The sequence below is a fragment of the Rhipicephalus sanguineus genome, chromosome 6, assembly GCF_013339695.2.
Source record: "Rhipicephalus sanguineus isolate Rsan-2018 chromosome 6, BIME_Rsan_1.4, whole genome shotgun sequence".
NCBI classification, from domain to species: domain Eukaryota; kingdom Metazoa; phylum Arthropoda; class Arachnida; order Ixodida; family Ixodidae; genus Rhipicephalus; species Rhipicephalus sanguineus.
The window spans coordinates 73,479,296-73,500,621 of record NC_051181.1 but is presented as its reverse complement, the minus strand read 5'-3'; the positions used below and the strand labels follow the sequence as shown (position 1 = coordinate 73,500,621).

Sequence of the window (21,326 nt, the reverse complement as noted above, 5' to 3'; positions counted from 1 at the left end):
CTAGCAAGACCTAGCAGTTCTCACCCAAGAACCCAAGTGCAATTGCCAACATCAGCAAGACACTAAATTCATTTCGTGATACCATATTTGTCATGAAGGAAAGAAGTGTTAATTTTAAGGGCTCGTTTTCTTTGTTATACACAATATTAATGAGAACTAACAGACAATAATGCCAAGGAAAGTATAGGGGATGTTTTTAGTAGTAAATGTAAGGTAAATGCGAAAAAAGGAAGTGGACGAAAAGATAGCTTGCCGCAGGCAGGGACCGAACCTGCGACCTTCGAATAATGCGTCCGATGCTCTACCAACTGAGCTACCGCAGCGGCCATCCCCCCGTCCACTTTATGGGGTATATATGTGCGTTTAAACGTGGGAGCATCAGTCAGTGCCGCCAGTAGCCATGACGGCGAGTGTGGAACACTCTTTTTCTGCCTGTTGGCGTCATGTAGCATGTGAACGAAGCACATTTTTTTCCTAGAAGGTTTGAATGCACAAAAACATATACACACCAGCGAAATACTTGAACACAAAACACCTGTATTTGTGCGCATAACAAGCTTAGCTTAAAGCTTATTGTAAAACATGCAATCATCCTTTGAGAGGTTGCTGTCAGTGATCGAGAGTGCGCTCCTTTCGCTTGACGACTCTTAGCTTTGAAAATGCCCTTTCAGCGTTAGCGCTAGAAACAGGAAGCGCCAGAAGACGCAGGGTGCAGCGAGGAAGCACTGGCCACTGGAAATTGTGAAGTCTCCAAAACGACAGGGGTTCAACAATGTTACATATTTCATAGCACTGATAGTTCGCAAAATCACTCAGGAGCTGGCTCATGTCATCAGTTTCAAGAAGCACCAATTGAAAAATAGGCACATAGGTTTGGAACGTGCAGGGCAGCTCATGCTTCACATTTGGATTCACAATTTGAACACAGTACCAACATGATTCTTTGTTCTACTGGAGTTGATCACACAGGTTCCTCTCAGATGTCTGTCTCCACTTTTCGCCCACAGCAGCCTAGTATCCGTGAAAGTCTGCAACAGTTGTTAAGCGGTCATTCTCGTCAAGGAGGTCGAACAGACTTGACATCTGATGCGAAGACCTCGGTTGGATCACACCATTGACTGATGAGTGCGTGCAAACGAACCGCCAGTATGGGATAAACTTGGTGTGCCAGGGTACTCTGTGCCTCAAGTTCCTTAATGATTGAGAGTGCGGCACAAAAATTGGTCTTCAGAAACCTCATCTTAACGAGCAAGTCATGCACAGCTTCAGGCGATGAAATAACTCTCTTGAGCTTCTCACACTTCGCTCCCTGGGCTTTGTCACTTCTCAAGAAAGACAAAATGGAGCACCAGTAGTCCGAAATATCTTCTAGAGCTTCATAAAAAGAGAACCACCTCGATGAACATACGGTTTTTAGCGACTTGATGGACATGTCCATGGCGAAGCACACAAGACCAAACTTACGGCGCAGCTCCCCCGACGACTTCAACAGGGCAGGAAAGTGCACAACAAAGTCGTGAACTACGTTAAATGAGCTTGTCCCGATTCCATCGTCCAGAGCGTTGTTGAGTGGGTGGCACGGATCTTTGAAGTGAAGCGCCTTGAACTCGGGGTTGGAGAGTTGCAAGTCCTTGTGAAGCTTGTGCATGTAGGAAGCTGAGTCAGAGCACAATAAAGCTACGTCGCATAATGCAGCTACGCTCGGTAAACATTAATTCGGTCAAACCAGAAGATGTATCAATGAGCGCTTAGAACTTGTCCTTTCAACAAAGAAGGAAATCAGGTCATATTGGCCCCTGAAATCGGAGTTTATTGGTTCAATCCGAATTGTCAAAAATTTTACCGACGAATGTTTATTGGATTTTTTCGGATAAAACCGAAAACACGGAGCCCTAATTATTACATGTTAACAACTGAAATAATGCAACATTTTTTCACAGATTTTGTGGCTGCTGGTTTGAGTTGGTCACATCTGATGCATTATAACGTGTTAGCAACTCAAATAATGCAGATCTTTTTCTGGCATGGTAGACAATATCCTTGATTTCAATCAGAGAGACTTTAACAATTAAAAGGAGCCTTTTTGAGAAACCTATTTTCAAGAGCTTCAGTACTTTTTGTAAACCACATACCTTTGAACGCAATTTAGAAGTATAATAGTGGGCGTGAACACCACAAAAATGATTTTTGTTAATTTCGAATATGAAGGTCGACACACACAGAGATCTATTACGCTCAGTTTAATTGGCCTGTGGCATTAAATACGTAAAATACAGCTATTTTTGGCGGTTTACCATCTTTGTGATTATTTTCCTCAAAAGTCCTTTCATTGCAAATGCAAACAATAAACTCATAAAATTGCATTTCACTTGTTTTTTGAAGAGAATGATTATTGTGACCAAAAAGTGCACCACCCTTCTTTATTTTTTTTTTGTAGATGCCCTCAAAGTTTGCATATTTAGAAATTGGTGGAAAAGGGTTCCTTGTGGCCACAATGTATGTCTTTCTCAAGTGAACAAAATTTTTTTCCACAAAACTAACTTTGAAGCCATTGTTCTGGGTCTAGATCCTGCACCTATAATAAATTTCATTCAAATCGGGAGTGGTGACAGGGACGTACTGCTCGTTTGTATCTTGACACACTCACTCGCCGACGACACAAACTCAACGTAGGACAATACTTGCAATAGAAGGTGAGTGTAGCTGGCCAAACAGAGGCAACTCTGCGGTCGGTTGTGGAATCTGTGAGGGCAAGTCCAGTGAATAAGGAGTGTGCTGGTAGAACAGTCGAGGGCAGAATGCGCGAAGTCCAGCCCTCGGGTAACGTCATGAAGGCGTTGTGCAAGAATGGTTAAGCAAATGACTAGTGATCAGCAACTGTGTAGTGATCAGTTGTGCTAACACGGGCATGGCACATTACGACAGTAGCATTGCTGCAATCAGCGACATCGGCTAACAGAGATGTTGCAGATGTCGGAACCTTCTTGAGCTTGCGAAGGAAATAAACAGTCATGATGGAGTCAAGGGTCCCAGTGTCTATGACAGCAGTAACATGGACACCGTCGACGTGTACCTGGAGAAGGTTCTTTTCTGTAACTGAAGAAGCTTCTGTTCGGTATAGACGATCTGTAGAGGGTCCTTGGCTGGTGTGAGTAATGCAGCGCCACCTCCAGGAGATGCAATACATAGTTTTCTGCTCGGGAGCATCTGAGAAATACCGAGGTGGTTGGGCAGATGAATACTCGCAAAGCTAGGACAAAGGTCATTTTTTTATATCAATAAAACTTTAATGCATTATGCTAGTGACCCATTTTTGCCGGGGTAACTTGATCTGATGACACCACTTAGGTAAAAAGAAATGCCAGCGTTGATTACTCTCGCTCGATGCCAGTAGGAATCTAACGCTTATGCGGATCATGTGGTGGCAGTGCTGGGCCTAATAGCTTTCGCTAATGACCCAGTATGGACCCTGACCTATATCCCTTTAAATGGGACAGCACAAAGCACGGTCACTTCCACCACCGTGCGCTGGTGACTTTCACCTTGCTAGACTCTACTTGACGTGTTGACGCTGAAGGACTCTATGTTCGATCAGCGTGCACAGTCTTTCGAGGTTCAGCAACACACGGTGTGCAGTAGCTCTCCTTTCAATGTGCCTTAGACCAACCTGGGCGCCCCCTACACCGGCGGTGAGTTGCATCATGCCCTTAGATATGTGTTGTGCATGCACACTACCACAAATCTCAAGTCATGGCTTCTCATCGCCTCCCAGTAAACGCCAAATGTTTTATACGCTTGACCATTCTACTGGTCATTGGAAGATGGATTAACAAACTTAATATATCTTCATAATCGATTAGGTGTGGTTCATTCCATATCAGCAACTATAGCTTTCTCATTAAACATCTTTTTAGTCTTCGTACAAGGTTTTCTTAGTATAATTTATGGTTATCTGAGCGTATAACCACTCCTGTTCTGTCAGGCCAAGGTTTTTTGTTTCATTGACAGTGAAACGTCTCTTTATAAAAGCCGCTGACCTGTCATTACCTCCATGCACATGAGCCACACAGCTTCTGAATGATGCACACTATCCGCTGGTTTTGATCATTGTTACTTCGTGTATTCTATTCTTGAAGTAAACATTACATTACGATATGAGTGACATTCTATAACAGCATGTTAGTTATTTTGCAAGTATACGTATGCTTATGTATCGTGTGTGTGTGGCAGGTAACTTACCAGCGTGAGTGACACCAAGAACTTGAAAATTGCAGTGTTTCATTTCAAATTCATGAGATTGACAGTGTTATGTAGAATGCCAGTTTCTATGCCCTATTTTCAAGTTGTGCAATTACTGATGCATATGTTTTTAATTGCATGATATGCCGCATAAGTTATGTCATGTACAGTAAAACCTCATTAGTTCAGTCACTGGTTCTGTGAAAAATCTACGAATTAAGTTGGTTTTTGAATTTATGAAGCATACAAAAAGCGAGATGCAATTAAGTAACCTTGAATTACTGGAAGTAATCAGAGGTGGTCGTTTGCTGTGCCTGCTAGATTGCAGGTCCAAGGTTTATGTTTTCCAGCAATACTCTGTCCCAATTTTGCCAGAATCCTGGGGCAGCGATGGGCCTCGCCGCTGCCAGCGCAAAAAAGAAAAAAAAAGTGGTCTTGTGGTCAGCGGAAATGCGCGCCTGCGGAAAAGCAGGCGTGCTTCACTGCTGCACAGTGATGACTTGAGGGCAGCGTGTCACCTGCTTCTTGCAATGCCAGTGCATCATGATGCGACCATTTGCTCATTCTTTCTGGTAAAATAAAGAATTTAATAATGGCCAGTGTGACGGAATTCGCAAAGTGTTCTGGCTGGGAAACATGATCACTGAAGTTTTTGAACTGGGTTTTCGAAGTAAGCGTTGCAGGCAAAAACTCTGCCAGCAGTACAAGTGTGCAAATGGCCGAAGCAACCGCCAATCAGAGGTTTGTACACATATCGAATTCCGTCAGACCATCCTTCTTTAAGTTATTTAGTTTACCAGAAGGAATGGGTAAGTCATGATGCGCTGACGTTGCGAGAAGCATGCAACATGCTGCCCGCACGTCTTTTCCACAGGTGCACATTCCAGCTCACAACGATACTGCTTTTCTTTTTTTTGGCACTGGCAGCAGCGAGGCTGGGGTGTTTCACCTGACACTCATTAGTATCGCTACACTGCATTGCCTTTTCGCTCCTAAGTGCCGTCGTTTCCGCATATTTGCAGCGAAATCAGGATCGGGAATTGGCACATATGGCACCCAGTCTTTGTATTAACCAGGTTGGTGCTGACCATGGCTTCAAGTTTTCCATGCAGATTTATACAGCAAAATATGGGACCGCAGAAATCCTTCGAATTAAGCCGGATTTCCAAATATCCGAGTTCAAATTATGAGGTTTTAGTGTATATCCCTGTTTTGCTGGTTATGTTTTACAGCTAAGCTGTATGTATATCGCCAGGGCTTGCTTGGGTATGTCTCTCCATGGGCAAAAATGTACCTTGGTGGCACTGTCGTAGCGCTGCATGCCGTGGCTGTAAAGCTCTGGGACCGTGTCCTGCACCGCGCGACCGTGCCTCAGCAACACCGGGGTCTAGCAGCGCACACGTTACGAATAAGGACTTGAACGCGTATTTTTCATGATACGTTGTTATAGCGCTCGAGCAGTATTGCATGCTCACTAAATCTGAAAGGGGAGCGAGAGGAGAGAAACCATTATGGTGTTATTTTAAAAAAAAAAAGGACAAAAAAATAGCGGCAAAAGAAAAGGCTTCCTTCGCTAATTTGCCTTGTTCTCGCAGCATTTGTTGTGCTCTGTGTTCCTGGTAAACACTGTCATATCACCCTGAGAGATCACAACAGCTACCATGCAGTGCGGCATCCAGTGGATTGCTTCGCGCAGCGTGGCACATGAGTACAGTGTTTTGAAGCCATGGCGCTCCACTGACACCGCGAAGAATCACAAACTGAACAGCTGTCTACCAGACCGAATGCGGTCACCATGTGTCACAAATACTCTCGCCCACACCGTATACCACAATGCATCAGCTCCTTTCACAAGCGCTCATCTGTGACAAAAGCGCTGGCAGTTGCATGTTTTGAGCATCATGTTTCAGTCACTCAGCATTGTACCAGCCGGTCCAAGTTAGCTTCCTATTTAGATAAATTCTTAGTCTGGGGTCAATAACTTAGTGAAGACAACAGACAATGATGCCAAGGAAGGCATCGGAGACATTATTTGTAGTTTTTAACTTTAGTGTGCTAATTATGACATAAATTAAGAGGAATTAAAGTGAAGCTTTGCTATCAGTACGGACCACAGCCACAACCTTCAAATTACACGTACGATTCTCTACCAATGAGCTACGACGGCGGTCATTCCACCGTCCACTTTGTTGGGTATTTCTGCGCTTATAATCTTGGGAGTTAGTCTGCATCACTCGTAGCCAAGGCAGCAAGGTTGGAACCCTCTTTTTCGCCAGCTGGCATCACATAGCATGTGATCATTTACAAGCTGGGCATCGAATCTTAAACACAGCACTAGCAGCACAAGGACATAGGAAGACAAGTCTGTCGGGACAAGGCCTTCTCCATGAAAGAACGAAAGGAGGGAAATGGATCATGGGCTCGTTTTTTTTCAGAGACACTAACTAATCAACAGAAGAGATTCTAGTGCTCGTGTTTGTCTTGTCCTTCTTTTTTATAGCATGAAAGGGTTTATTGATCAGCTGCCAGCTTGTAAAAGTAATGTGGTACGTGACGCCAGCTGTCAAAAAAGGATGTTCCGCGCTCGCCACCGTGACTATGATTGGCATTGCTGATTTCTTAGGGTCAGTTTTATGCATCCTTTTATTGCATGTAATCATGAGAGTGTTGCCCTGAATGTGACCTTTTGAGGTTTAATTTTGTTATTCTGCAATGCAAGTAAGCCGTATGTTACATAGAAAACGTGGTTTCGCCGCACAAATTACAGTCCTAATGCAGAGGGTCGCTACGACAAGTCTCATGGGAATTTTAATTTTTAAAAAACAGCTTTGTGGTATGTGACTTACCCAGCTTTGCCTGCAGATTCTGGCGGGGCTGCACAGCTTCACTATGAAGTGTCCTCATTTCTCAGCTTCATCAGGCATGAAGTTGAAAGGTATGACTTTGCTGTGATATTGGTTGTAGAACGTTGGGAAGTTTAAGAAGAGCTTATCGTTATGAAAGTCACACTAAAAATAATTACAACTTGCACTATGATTGCAGTAGTGTGATTCGAATGTTTAAGTATTATCTTCAAGCTTGCTGAATCACTTGTGGGATTGAACAACCTGTTTTCTCTATGACTATACTGTGCAAATTAGGTTTCATTGTCTTCTGATTTTGACTACACTTCTTTGATGTGCTTGAGTTCTCATCGGCCTCCTAACCACTCAGTTTCATAACTTAGTTTCATAACTGAGATGTGTAACTAAGTGAGTTGTTAGTTTCGAAACAGCGGGGCACGCAGTGGTATGCCAAGTGAGCAATCACTGATGCTTTTGTAAACACCCTGTGGTTAATGTGACAAATTTCTGCACTGCCACCGATTCGCACTCGGATGGGCGAAGCGCAATTGCGCTTCGGTTAAATTTTTACAATACCGTGGGCGCACTCAGTGGGCTCCATTACATTACCCACAATGCACGACTCTGTGTCATATTTCATCTGTGGAACTGCGTGCTGTGTTTTGAGCACTTCCACATATGGAAACACTCTCTGGTGTAATGCTCTCTTCTTTCACCGGTGAAAGTGCACAATGCCATGATAGCTTCCATCATCGGTTGTGCCTTATGGTGCACTGTCAAGTTCTGCGTTGTGAACAGCTGTGTGGATGCTGATGGCACGAAACTGACAAGTGAACTAAGAGAAGCTGTCACCTGTAATTACATTGAGCAGAATCAGCAAATTGCGCTTACTTCAAAGCCAGGAAAGGCCATTCTTACAGTGAAAAGAGGTCTGGAAGGTTGGGAAAAAATTGCAAAAGCAAGAGACAGGTGGCAATACCAGCCGAAGTTGCTGTGCCCAATCACCGTAAATTTACAGACTTTGATGCCTGCTTGGGTCCGGTTAACTGTTTTCTGTTTAAAATTGACTAAATTGAACTGAAAAGGACCCAAAGACTGAAGTCAACAAGTTGAGAGTACTTTGACTGCACCAAAATTGTCAAAATGCAGAATAAGTACTACTCTGACATTACACTGATGTTTCAGCATGAAATCTTAAAAATTTGAACTTTGGTTATCATTTTTCTCTTCTTTACTGAGCAGTATTATACTGGTATATATAAAGTAATGGTTCGGAAAAAGTACTTGCACTGTGTAAACTAATAAAATGCCTATTTTTAGTCTTCTTTTTATAAAGGTTGTAAAGCACAAAATGTTGGTCCATTAAATTTCGCGCACCATGGACACTCATCAGCTCAAGTGTGCTACACCAGGTGTACAAAAAAAAGAGGTGTATTTCTTTTGTACCCAGACACACATACCAAAATTCGCAAGGTCACTTAAATCTTTGCAGTGCTGTGTTTAGACTCCAGACTTCAATTTCAAGTAAAACACATAAGCAGTGCAAAAGATTAGTTTTACCATGGATTCTTGATCTGTATATTGTTGCTAAAATGTTTGCATGCCTTAGATGAGGGAGTGATAATCTGAAGTGATGATCTTGCCAAAGGTGCTCACTGGTACACAATTGTACCTGCATTGTCATTTTCCATGGTATTGGCCATTTGGTACAATCGGTGATTAAAAAAAAACAGAATGGCATTAACAGAATGGTTACAGAACATGGAATAGTAGTCATCCATTTACGAGTGTAAAACATTCAATTATCGGTTGTCAACAGTAACCAGCCTCTTCCTGACATTGTGACAGTTGGGATGTCACAAGAAGATAGAAGTGCTGATACAGGCCTTTACATCTCCCATTTCTCATCCTTTTTGTACAGCCCATATTTTCAGTATATTAAGGTAGTGCAAGAGATGGTTGCGTAGGAGACGGTTGATGATTAAGGTAGCGTAGGAGATGGTTGATAGCGACCTACGCTTTAGAGGTGAAATCTGTCGACCTAGATGAGTGCAACACTTTCTTTAACCTTTGAAGCTTACCGCTTGTTGTGCTACAACTTCAGGGTCGCAGACAGTGCGTCTACCAGGGCGGCTGATAGGCCATCCCACAATCGGGACACGGAGTGGCTCGACCCTCGCGAGCTTTGCTTTTGTCTTCTGGACGAGCTGAGACTGACTCTACGCCTTACCGGTCGCTTCTCAGACATTCCGGTGGACAAAAACGTGAGTGCAGCCTCACATCTCATCATCATCGTCATCATCATTTATTGAACCCTTAAAGGCCTTAAACAAGGCATTACATAAGGGGGGGGGGAGCAACTAAATATCATAAGTACATGTCATGACACAAATGCAGTGCTTAAAGAATAACAGTGAAGTAAATATACATTGCACAGTGTTGAACACAAAGATAAAGCAGATTGTGAAAGTGTCAAAACTTTTAACTATTACACGCGGTTGGTTGCAAGGTGCGAACACAAATTGATACTGGAAGGTTAAACAAAAATAAATTAAAAATAATAATAAAAAATAATAATAATAAAATAAAAAAACTTTATTGATCTCTTGATCTCTTGTTTTTGCGGTCGTATATAGACGACAGTTCTACATACTTTTGTTGAATATATGTGAGTTTGACTGTATGATACTCAAAGCCTCTATGACTTGATGTGCAGAACTAGAAAACACCTAAGTGAAAGAGAGTGAGTGACACCAATGCTCAGTGCTGGTTTTGTTTTACCATTCGCGCAGCTTTTCTCAGCCATCGTCCTGGCATTCCTATCACTTCCCCATCTGTCAATTTGCCTTCTCTTCTACTTTCTGCCTCGTGGCTTATCTTTGAATACTTCACACCAGCACCTCTTGCACTGCTCAAGCTTTTCTTTTCTTTCTTTCCTTTTGTCAAGCAAGCGGTCCACGAGGGTGAGCTTCATTTGACTCGTGATAATAATTATACGTAGAGTACTTCCAAACGTAAAGCAAAACTCATAAACATCACTCACTACAAGAATGTCCCAGTGAAACGAGATATTTTCGACATAACTTCTGTGTCTTTAGTGCAATGAGTCTATCTGCGGTGTTTTGGGGATGTTGCTATAATAAAAAAGTGCTACATGAGATGCCACTATGTGAAAATGCGTCAACGGGGTCTTGGAATTTCTTGAATACCCTTGCATTTTTGTCTCTGAAACCTGTACACACCGTGGGTGTACTTTCTGTGCCCAACCAGATCTGTTTTATGCAGAATTCTCTTTTTTTTTGTTAATTTATTCCGTAACAGCACTGCCGATCAAATGACAACCGCCGTTTTCACATTGCACTCGAGGTGTGGTGGACTGCCCTTCGTGTGGCCGACATCGTCATGTCCTCCCACTTGCTCAGAGGTAAGCCTAACAATTTTCCGCTCCGTTATTGTGCTCGTTGACAGTTTTCTCGATCGAGGTACATGTTGCCACGGCATCCGGCTCTGCAACTGCAGGTGTTGAGATCTCGTTCTGTGACCTGGGAGGATTTGGGCAGAATGCTCTCTTTGCTCAAGTGGCTGTGCTCTTTTTGGCGGACCTGTGCTGCCTGGCATCCCGGTTTTTCCAGGTGGGTGCTGCCGCAGCTACCATGGACAAAAATTTGTTACCCTTTGCACTCCAGCTGATCTCCAGCTGACAGAGTAGTTCAGTGACTGTGGTACTCTGCTTTTTTCTTCGCTACAGGCCCATTATTGCTTTCTTTTCATATGGAGTATTAAATTCCATAATTCACAATGAGAGTAGCCCTTCCACTTGGCCAGAAATGTAGTGATTAACACTTAAAGGGGTACTGACAGAAAATTTCGCGGCCGAGATAGCCTGCTGGATCGATTCCCGTGTACGTGCGTGTACCATCTACAAAATATCGACAGCGAATAAAGCTTGGAAGGTATTTTGTATGAATTTTGAAGTTCGCGAGCGCGATCCAGCATTATAGGCCGCACCTAGTGCATTGACACCCTCGGAGGTGACCCGAGGTGACCCCCCTACTTCCCCTACGTAACCGTCGCAGCCGGTACAAGTTACGATGACGTCTTAGCCGCCATTTCTGTTTTGACGCGCTTCCCGACGAATCGCTCCTCGCCAGCGGGTCAAACCTGAAGTGATTCGCCACGTCGAAAATTCCTTCGATCCCCGCCGCAAGAAAATCGTCGCATTCAGATGACGATGAGCCCGACGACGACAGACCGCGCGGAAATGCGTCACTGTTCTGTGTGCTCACGTGACCGAGCCTTTCACTCGCTAGGTGGTGATAGTTGCACCCGGCGGCTTGTTGTTTTTGGAGCTCTGTCAAACCGAAACTGAGGCTGTGTCGGTAATGAGGAGCTTGTAATTAATTATCTGTCGCGCGCTGCAGCAAACGATGTGCCGTGTTATGACTAACAGGCCCCCAGCAACACATTGCAGCAAAAAAACGTGGGGCGAAAATTTTTGTGTGAGGACTCCTTTAACGTGCAAGTCTCAGACATCAGTTAAAATTAGGACTCAAGGCTGTTATTGCAGCACACACTTGTAAAATGCACACATAAAACATACTATGATGTATGATAAAATGGGATCAGCTCACGCAGGACAGGGTGGGTTTGAGATCACTGAGCATGAAGAGGCTTTCATCCTGCACTTGACACTAGATAGACATGTTGATGATGATGAACTGAAAGATGCATTGGACCACATTAGTGCTTTCTTGTAAATGCAGGCCTAATGAAGTGAGTCCTGGCTTAGCTGCCGAAGTTTACAAACTGTTAGGTCTGAGAAAAAGTTAAATATCCCAGCAGCCATGGAATACGGCCTGGCGTTTGGATTACAAGTTCGTGCCGGTAGTATACATACTGAATGGTGTTGGTACACTTGTGGTTGTGGTCAGAAACGGCTTGGAAATTCGTATTCTCAGACCTTGATCGTGCACTAACATTTGTGGCCAAGTGTACGATAAATTATTCGCTGCCATCCTGAATAACTAGGCAGCACTGGATGGCACCCAACTCTCTTGAATTCTCGAGCCATGGGGTCAGACAGCAGCAGTTGATCTTTAAAAAGCTTGGAATCATGAAATTTCTGAAGAAGTGTTTCGCCTATTTTAAAAACATGCAGGACATGTTTTGTGGCAAATGAAGTGCTTGTGTTTCATTGTTAAAGACATGTAAGGGCAGTGGCACCACTGGCAGTTGCTGGTTGTTCCTTTTTACAAAACATGTCAGCATACAGAAGCCAAAATCCTTTTTATCAACAAAAATTTGAATTGGTTTGGTTGCTTGCTTAATTTTCACCATACCGTGCTGCTCCTCTTTCACTTCTAGTGATTACTGCTTGCAGCCTTCTGTTGCCTTCTGCAAATTTTCTGCAGATGCTCATGGAATTCTATATATTTTAGAACACTTCAAAATTTTTTTTGTACGTTGTGCACTTCTATTTGATCGAGTGCCAACCCTGACATTGTTTTCCTGTTAAATCAAAGCTAACTGGAAAGAAGCAGGTGCTACGTATAATCTTAACATCACCAAAGTCTCCGCTCCATCGTAGCTGCATTTTAATTGAGGCAAAATACAAAAATGTGCAACTTCATCACACTTGTGAAGGTGACGATAATTTACTAAATATACATGGTAATTTTAAGAGCAGCACTAACATCAAGGCAATACTGATTAAGCTCCTCCCTATTTCACTGTCTCTAGAAAAGGGTCATTTTTTTTTTTGTCCATGCTCACATGTTGCCACTTGACAGGTTTTGTCTGTGAAACGAAACTGAGCCCATGTTCCCTGCCACCCCCTCCCCTTCTTGTACAGAGCCGAGGTGTTGTGCCACAGGAGAGCGAGAGAGCGTTTCCTTGTACGTGCGTGCGTGACGCCTGGGCCATGGCAGCCGATCTCGTTGGTCGAAGGCACGAACACTTTGCCGAAGAGGTGCTCCCTCCCCTTATTGCTATTTCTCATTTTTTCTCGTTCCACTGAGTCGTGGTGACAAGAATGAGTTTCATCACATGTGATGAACCCTCTCATATGTCAGATGGGCAGTTACCAATATCCCGAACAGTGCCTGGTGTTTCTTTTTCTTAATTAAAAAAAATACCCTGTGGTGCTTAGCACAAATTTATGAAGCTGGATTGCTTGAAGGAATGGATACAACATAAAGTGAAAATGAAAAGGCGTAATTGAATGATTGACAAAATTTCACTGGTCAGCTTTTAAATAATTATTCTAGTGTGCATATTTGCAATGCACAACACAAAGCCAGTCATTTCACAAAGCACATCCACTTTAAACAAATTTTTAAAATAGTACTGGTCAAACTTGGAGTAAAAGTGCAGTGTTGCTCCGGTTACTTGTTTAACGGAATGTCTTTTTATGCATTTGAGCTAAGCACTAACCGACACACCAGTACACATTGCCGAAAACTTTGGGAATGCATATCTCAAAACTGGCTTCATCCTCAGAATTCATTTATATGGATGATGCTTTGGAGTCACTATATTACGGTAGGTGTTGTAATGTTCGTAGTACAAAAAAAATTAGTTAACAAAACATTGTTAGGCAATCAAATATGTCAGCAAGTCAGAGTGAAGTAGCCAATGGGAAGCAGTTCTTACATTAAAAAAGATTTGTGGCTTCATCCCCACAGCTTTGAATGACAGCCCTCAAATGCATGTCCAGCAGTACCTTCAGCACATTCTACAGAAGGCCACCAGCATTTGTATTAGCCTGGTTATGTGCTTCGGGCAGTGTAGTAGCTCGTGGCTCTTTCCATTATAATTCAAAAATATTTTTCGTCAATAATGTTTAAGGTGTCACCCTTAACCACTCATCACACAAAAGACAAGTGATGGGCTCTGTATTGGTCCTTTTGCGGCTTGCCTGCCTTTTGTTGCAATAGTAATCAGTGTAAATCAGTAACGTCTACTGGAACATGAAGCCGTAGTTTTAGTCTACCTGTATTCGGTGTTCTGTCGGTTTAGCATCCTAAATTTGTTCCGCCATTCCTCTGTTCAATTAATTCCTTCTACTTGCTTTTAACATGCTTTTTTTTTCCTTCCTGTCAGGCATTTTGGACATACGTGAACTTTGTGCTCGAAGTGGTCTGTCCGCAGTCCAGCAGGGACCTTGAACTGGACCTCAGTAAGTGAGGCTATCTGAAACTTTTAAAACAGCTTTTGCATTCAAGGGAGGACAGTGCAGCAGTTGAGGCTTACAGTCATCTCTCTGAACAACTTATGTGCTTATTAAATCACATCCTGATCATCACAATGTTGAAAACATTTTTGGCATGAAACATGCACCTGAAAAGGAGTAGAACAAGCAGTCAATCAATTTTTTTTGTATGTATGAGCTAAGTGTAAGCATTAAATGTGTCATTAATTGTAGGCTTGTGAAAACGTAAATCTTTTGGTTCGAAGTGAGGTGAAAGTGACTAGCTGTAGGATTTGCTTGAAACGCTGACACAGTGAACAGCCAGATGTCGGCTAATCTAAAAGTCCTTCAATTGCAAAAAATGGGAACTGTTTTATCTGAAGAAACAACTCTCAAGGTGCTGTTACTGAAATTCTTTTGTGCAAGAACGCAAGCTGTGCAGCATTCTTTACAATTATAGTATTAGCCAGCAGTACGGAGAGTTTATTAACAGGCTATTACTTCTTGCTGTGGTTCAGTGTGCATGAAACTTCGTGACAGTCGAAGCCGCAAGTGAGCTTGACAGATATGTCATAGATATGTGGCTACGTGTTAAATAGCTGTTGGCGACTGTGAACAAATTGTTTTTGTCTGGCTTGTCTTGTCTTTGATCAAGTACTGTCAATGGCACTGCGACTTGCTTGCTGAGACTGAAATGATCGTTTGTGTTTTCTTGTCAATTAGTCCTTTTCTTCATCCTTATCACAGCCCCAAACATACATTTGATTGTTGAGCTAGTATTTGCAGTGGTGTAAGAGCTACCTAAAGAAACAGGCTTATACTGTTTGCAATTTAAAGATAGAGGTTCAGTGTGATGTAGCTCTTTATAAAGGCAGGTCAAAATGTTTTCAGAGAGAAAACGGTGAGCAAAGTGCTAAATCATTATAGCAGCTACGAAAAACACTGTTAGCTTGTATGTAGGCATAGCCTAAAGCGCAAAAATAACAGCTGAAGAAAAATGCCGAGACATCACAGGCAATTTTTCTCTCTCATTTCTTTCTAATTACGCCATAACCTGACCTCAGTCCCTAATTTATCGGACAGAACCCATGGGGGGCACTACTGCTGGAACGCTGTGACCTACATACGTTAGTGGCCGCTGCAGTGGCAGTGGTTGCTGTGCATGACTGCTGATTCGAAAAACTCTGGTACGATTATGGCCATGGTGGTTGCATTGCGATGGAGGCGAAATGCTAGAGGCCTATGTACAGTGCAATGTCAGTACATGTCAAAGAATCCCAGATGGTCGAAACTATTTGGAGCCTACCACTACGACATGCCTCATAATCATATTGGGGTTGCAGTACGTAAAACCCCAGCAATTATTATTGTTGGATACGTTAGTAACCTGATAGTGTCATGACCTAATTGCACACTTAGATGCCCTGACAAGAGCACTCAAGAGCCATGCCTGCTTACCAAGATCTATGCCGATCTCTAACTTATTTAATTTTAAACTCCAGCTTTCGTTTGACAACCGTTACAACTGCATGCATACTTGAGCACTATTTGAGTGCATGCTTAACGGAAATTCCAAACAACCTGTTCTTGTACTTTCAGATGGCTTCTGCCTGTCTTCGTTTTCCGTGAGTGTGGAAGAAAGTGAGCGAGCTGCCTTCTGTTTGTGGATGCTCAGTGCTGTTGCTGAGGCCAGCAAGGACACCCTCTGGAGCGCCAAGGTATAACAGTGAGAAATCGCAGTAGTAAACTGCAAATGTTGGTACAGTGAAACCTCATTAATACGTACCTGCCGGGAACACAGCATAACTACGCACTAAACAGTAGTACGCATTAACCACCAAGTACAAATTTGCCTCTCCTGGCGTATGCCATCGCCGCCAGCAAAGAAAAAAAAAGAGTGCCGCAGCGAATATTGCCTAAACTACCCACTGCAAAGCCTTTTCTTTCCTTTTGCCAAAGTGGAGAAAAGATCCTGGCACTCTCTCACGACTGCCCGATAGTGCGCGGTGGCCGCCATGCCAAAGAGCATTTCAAAACTATTACAGGGTCCGGGATACTCAGTGCCCGACATAGCAACAGAACAAACAGTGTCTGCATTCCGCAATATATGTGTATGCGTCCGTGCCGCGATCTACTACTAAACAAAAATGGACACGCGGAATGGCTGCGTGGAGCCGATCGTCTCCTGGGTAGTTGCGTGCAGCGCTTCGCCTACTTGGCTCACGCCGCCACTGCCGGGCCGCTTGCCGTACCGCACGCGCGCATTAGTCGGGGGAGTGTTCTTCATGCCCACTTTGCTCCAGACCTCGCACAGATGCGGCGAGTAGCTTGTTCAGATAACGCGGCGATGTCGTGCTTCCTCCGCGACGCTGTAGCGGTTCTTGCAGCGGACGGAGGCTCGTTGGGTGGTCGCCTAATAAAAGCGTGCAGTATGTTTACAACAGCGCTATGCTTGCTATACCGTACGCAGGGCATTTAGCGTGATAGCGTCAATGCAGCAAGGTTTCACGGCGTCCGCGACCCGCAACGCTCAACTCTGCAACAGCGATCTGCTTTCGTTTCTACAAAGCAGTGCGCGCTTGAACACGGCCCCGCACGAGGTGGCAGCGATCGGCGACCCAGCACGTTCAGGTTGTCGTCACCAAATAAAAGCGTGCAGCATGCTTAAAGTAGCGCTGCGCTGCACGCGTGCCTGAGCAGATAGCTGAAGATACTTATTGTGATAAGGTTGTCGGCGCCAAGTCATGCTGGCGCGTTTGTCGGTGGCCGCCGCTTCACCTTCGTTATTTCCCGATGCTTCTGCAAAGCTGTCGCCGCAATCGCGCGGAAGTCGGAATCGGTGATCAACCGATCTCCGCATTTCTCAAAAAGACAGGAAACCTGTGGCGCCACACTGTGGCGTCGAGAATTTCACTGGTGCAGTAAAATTTTATGGCAGAAAAAGTTATCGCGATACGCGCAGGTACGCACTAACCGGTAGGCATAGGGCGAACCACTACGGCTTAAGCGGTCAGTGATTGCATTGGGCTCTATGGGACTGGATCGGGGATTCGTCGCAACTATGTTTTAACCGTTAGTATGTTTAAAGCGGGTACGTATTAACGAGGTTTGACTGTATTTAATCTCATCACTCCTGATAATTTCTTACAATGTTCCCAAGAGAGCCCATGTTTCAGAATCCCAGTCCATTGATTGACTAATACGGGATGACAGAAAGTTCAGCTAATTGGCAGGTATTCGTGATGAAAGAATTTAAGGCGTGTAAAAACATACACAAGAGAAGAGAACAAGAGGATACAACAAGACCACAGTGTCTTCTCGTGTCTGTGTTTGACCGCCTTGCCTTCTTTCACGATGAATCAAGAATTTTTGGAGGGAATCTGCCGAATGTTTTACACGGAATGAAACGTGCAAGTTTAGGGCTGAGTAATGCGAATTATACTTTCATTTCCAACGTTCTTATCTTATGTCGCATTGGTGTAATATTGGCTCGTACACTTAGAGAGCAAGCATAATTGTGAGCGGCCGGCTTTGTAGCAACACAACGTGGTTATCGCGAGCAATTGCGCATACGGTTGTGGTACTTAAAGTTTTGATGTTGCATTTCATTCCATGAGCACTGTGCTCATATGTGCTAGTATACTTCTAAAAGAGGAAGTGGCTCACGCCGCAGTTCTTTAATTGGACCCGAGGTTTCGAGACCCGTTCAGTCCCTTCCATGGGTCCTGAAATGTCAGGTTCATTTCAAAAATTTCATTTCAAAAATTATGGCTGGCGCCATTTCCACTTCTGGAATTCTTTAACCTAGACAGACAGATCTCTGTCAAAATATTTACATCTAAGTGCTACTACTTGTACACCAAGAAATACCTCACCATCATGTTAAGTAGACAACTTTGCACCAACCACGAGAACATAATGACGATATTGCCACATCTACAAGCAACCTTCTTGCTGATGTGTATATGTATCCCTATGTGCTTGTGTTTGTGTACAGGGAAAGAGCAACTATGCCACAGCCCAGAAATTCGTGATGGCTGTGACAGCTGATCCGGTAAGCATGGAATTTTTTCTTTGCACACTTGAGGAGCGTGCTTCACCATGTTTATTTTTTTTGTTACAGTCTATGTTTATCTATTGTACCCTCTCCTCTCTATGTATTGCTACTGTTACCTAGCATCACCTGTTCATCTGTCTGTTTCTCCCATCCTTTACCATTGTTGGTGTTAAGTTTCAACTTCTCTTAATGGCTACCAGCAAGCTAAAATTTCATTTTTCAGTCCTATCTGCAATGCAGCTCGGATAAAGATTCAATCCTAATAAATTAAGATAAACTCCATACAAGCATCATAAATACTAGTCGTGGAAAGGCTTTTAAATCTGTAAAATATGGAGGGTTGGCATTGGTACATCTGCTTTTATGACAGCTGGCATCAAGATTTTTCTTTCTTTGTGATTCATAAGATTTGTTTTTACGCACTGTTATACAGGTGCTTTGCATTTTACGAGAATTCTTTTTATCTTCAAGTGGTATTAAATGTGGTCTCTCAAGGGGTATTTTTAAAGGAGTTGTACCTGCTTTCTGTACAATAAAAGTGCATTTTCCTTTAGGCTGCATCAATGTACCAAAAAAATGTTGTACCAAGACCTCATAGATGTTATAATTCCACCAATATACGGACCCGTAACCTCTCAGCCACTCAGCTAATGCTATGACAACAGAGAGCATACCAATCCTGGAGGCCTGCCCGAGTAGCCTAATGGATGTGGCTTTGCACTACTTAGTGCAAGGTTGCACACATGGTTGTGGCTTCGATGGTCACATTCAGATGGAGACTAAGTGTAATAACGCTCATGACACTCGTGTATTTAGATTGAAGTGCATGAGAAAGAACTTTAGGTAGGGAAAGTTGATCCAGAGCTCTACAACACTGCTTGCCATAAAATGAGATGGTTGTTTTGGTACATGGAACCTCAGAATTCAACTGCTGATACTGGAGAGCATGATTGTGCCAGTAGAACTACTGATATAGAGTCGGCTGGTATCTATATCTTTCTTGAGTTCTTGCATGTTGATTTATTGCTTATACTGGCTGCTTTCAATTACAGTTAAACCTCGTTATGATGAAGTCGGTAAAATTGACAATTAATTTCGTCATATTGAAACTTCGTTATGTTGAAACTTGACTTTTTGCACAATGTATACATTGTGCGAAAAGTAGTTACAAAAAGGTAGTGACAGAAAAACTAGTTTCGAACGTAAAGAAATAAAAAATCTGTTTTGTTGAACCTGAGATGAAGCGACCATGACTTGATGCTGCACCAATGAAGTTTTCTTAAGAGCGGCTGTACATCGCGTGTAAAGTTGAAGGAAATGCATGTCCAACGAACTGTGGTGATATGGGTTAAGCGAAGCTGTCGTGCCCGCTCTGCCGCCGCGGCATTGTCATCGAAACCTCAGATGAGGTGTTGCGCAGAGTGTTGCGAAGCCGATGCTATGCTGTTCACAGAACTGAACTCTCCACTCAGTCATGTGAATGTGCAACGTCGAAAGCCGTCACACACCACAAAGAAAAAGGAGCTGCGATCTAAAATCACAAGAACGCAGAGCTACAACCAGAATTGCGGTACCTCCGTTTATGGTGGCCGTGTTTTCCGTTTTGCGACATCGCGTGCAATGGGTGCACGGCAGGCCATGCACCCATTCATGAATGTATGAATGTTCAAGAGCGGCAAAAAAGGGTTGCAGACACTAAGTATGTTATATGTTTCAATGTGCAACATTTGCAGAAAGAGTCCCTGATGCGTGTGGCCGTGCGTTCCTGCATGCGTCTGCACAGGGTGTGGGAGCCAAGCATTGATCTCCTGCAGTCGCTGCTGGACTTCTTCCTCAAGAACTTGGTACGTTCAGTAGGTGGCAACTTGTGAAGTTGCGTTGCTCAAAAATGAGAGAATTTGTAGTTTTATCAAATGGGCACCAGCACTCGTGGCAAACACTAACGTTTATAGTTATTTGCATCTTTTGTTACGAGCAGTTTTCAGTGCTGCTTTCTGTGATACCCGAATGGGCACCGAGTGTTCCAACTCCTAATTGTCACTCTTGTCTTTGGCTTGCTTAAAGTGCAAGTGTTGTCATCTGTATAGAAGTTCTGTCGGGCCCAAAAATACCATGTACATTTTTTGATATGCATGTACTCATTACTCACTAATACCTCTGAGATTGATTTAAAGTTATATCTCTGGCCGTTTTATCGTGTTGGACTGCATTTTTAAGAACACTGATTTTCTTCGATACTAAGTGCACACCATTCAGTAGGATGGGATGAATTAGTGATACAAACGTCATCTTGCTTTAGTTACAAAAGTGTTGCAGTTGATCAGTTACATTAGTCTCTTGGAATGACGAACTGGCTGGTAATAGAAAGGACTTAAACACAAGACTATTGAAGCTTTCTCGATCCTGGATCACTATTTGAAAAACCCGACATGTTTGTTCCTATATGTTTGAAATCCAAGAAAAAAAAGTTTTTTGCAGCTTGTACTGAGTCGCACAAGGCTGGGGCAGAGCAGAGCTGGTCAGCACTTGGCTGGTCCTGCCTTGACTAGGCACACGTGCATTCACATGCCGATGCACAAAGTGCTAACGTGATCACATTGTAAATCACAAGTATTGGCTAGGTATTGATCGGGTTCGATTGGGTATTGCGATTGGGTATTGCTGTACTCGTTTTCTCACTCATCCAAGTTATTGCATTCCACAGCGGACAGATCTGCTCAGTGGGACAGCCTGCACCTGGTGCACGTGTTCAGGAAGTGAAACAGGAGATGAAGAAGAGTGTGCGCGTCGGCATGATGATGATTGTTTCTTGTCTACATCGCGAACCGGACAAATGGTGGCCTTAAATGCTCAGCTGTTAAAGTTTAAATTCATCTAAACTAAAAAGATGAGCTTAAATGAAGTGCGTTCATTTTTTAAACAAAATTATTAGCAAGCACAATTTCTGCACTGTACAACACGGTAGTATTCGAATACTACTAGGAATGAGGCAGCTAGC

The 21,326-nt window shown here is 43.4% G+C and overlaps 1 protein-coding gene and 1 non-coding gene across 2 annotated transcripts in view; one reads left to right on the top strand and one right to left on the bottom strand.

Annotated features, from left to right (window-relative positions):
• The window catches only part of LOC119395884 (protein MMS22-like), a 123,499-nt gene that overhangs the window by 40,915 nt on the left and 61,258 nt on the right, over positions 1 to 21,326 (top strand). Inside the window, exons 5-13 of the mRNA XM_037662893.2 lie at positions 7,102 to 7,174; positions 9,187 to 9,346; positions 10,404 to 10,506; positions 10,602 to 10,714; positions 12,934 to 13,050; positions 14,184 to 14,259; positions 15,871 to 15,989; positions 18,269 to 18,325; positions 20,062 to 20,172. Of these exons, the coding sequence (XP_037518821.1) occupies positions 7,102 to 7,174; positions 9,187 to 9,346; positions 10,404 to 10,506; positions 10,602 to 10,714; positions 12,934 to 13,050; positions 14,184 to 14,259; positions 15,871 to 15,989; positions 18,269 to 18,325; positions 20,062 to 20,172 (929 nt within the window). The remainder of the gene's footprint in view (positions 1 to 7,101; positions 7,175 to 9,186; positions 9,347 to 10,403; positions 10,507 to 10,601; positions 10,715 to 12,933; positions 13,051 to 14,183; positions 14,260 to 15,870; positions 15,990 to 18,268; positions 18,326 to 20,061; positions 20,173 to 21,326) is intronic.
• On the bottom strand, positions 251 to 323 carry Trnam-cau (transfer RNA methionine (anticodon CAU)). Its single transcript has one exon. It is a non-coding gene; the product is annotated as a tRNA-Met (tRNA).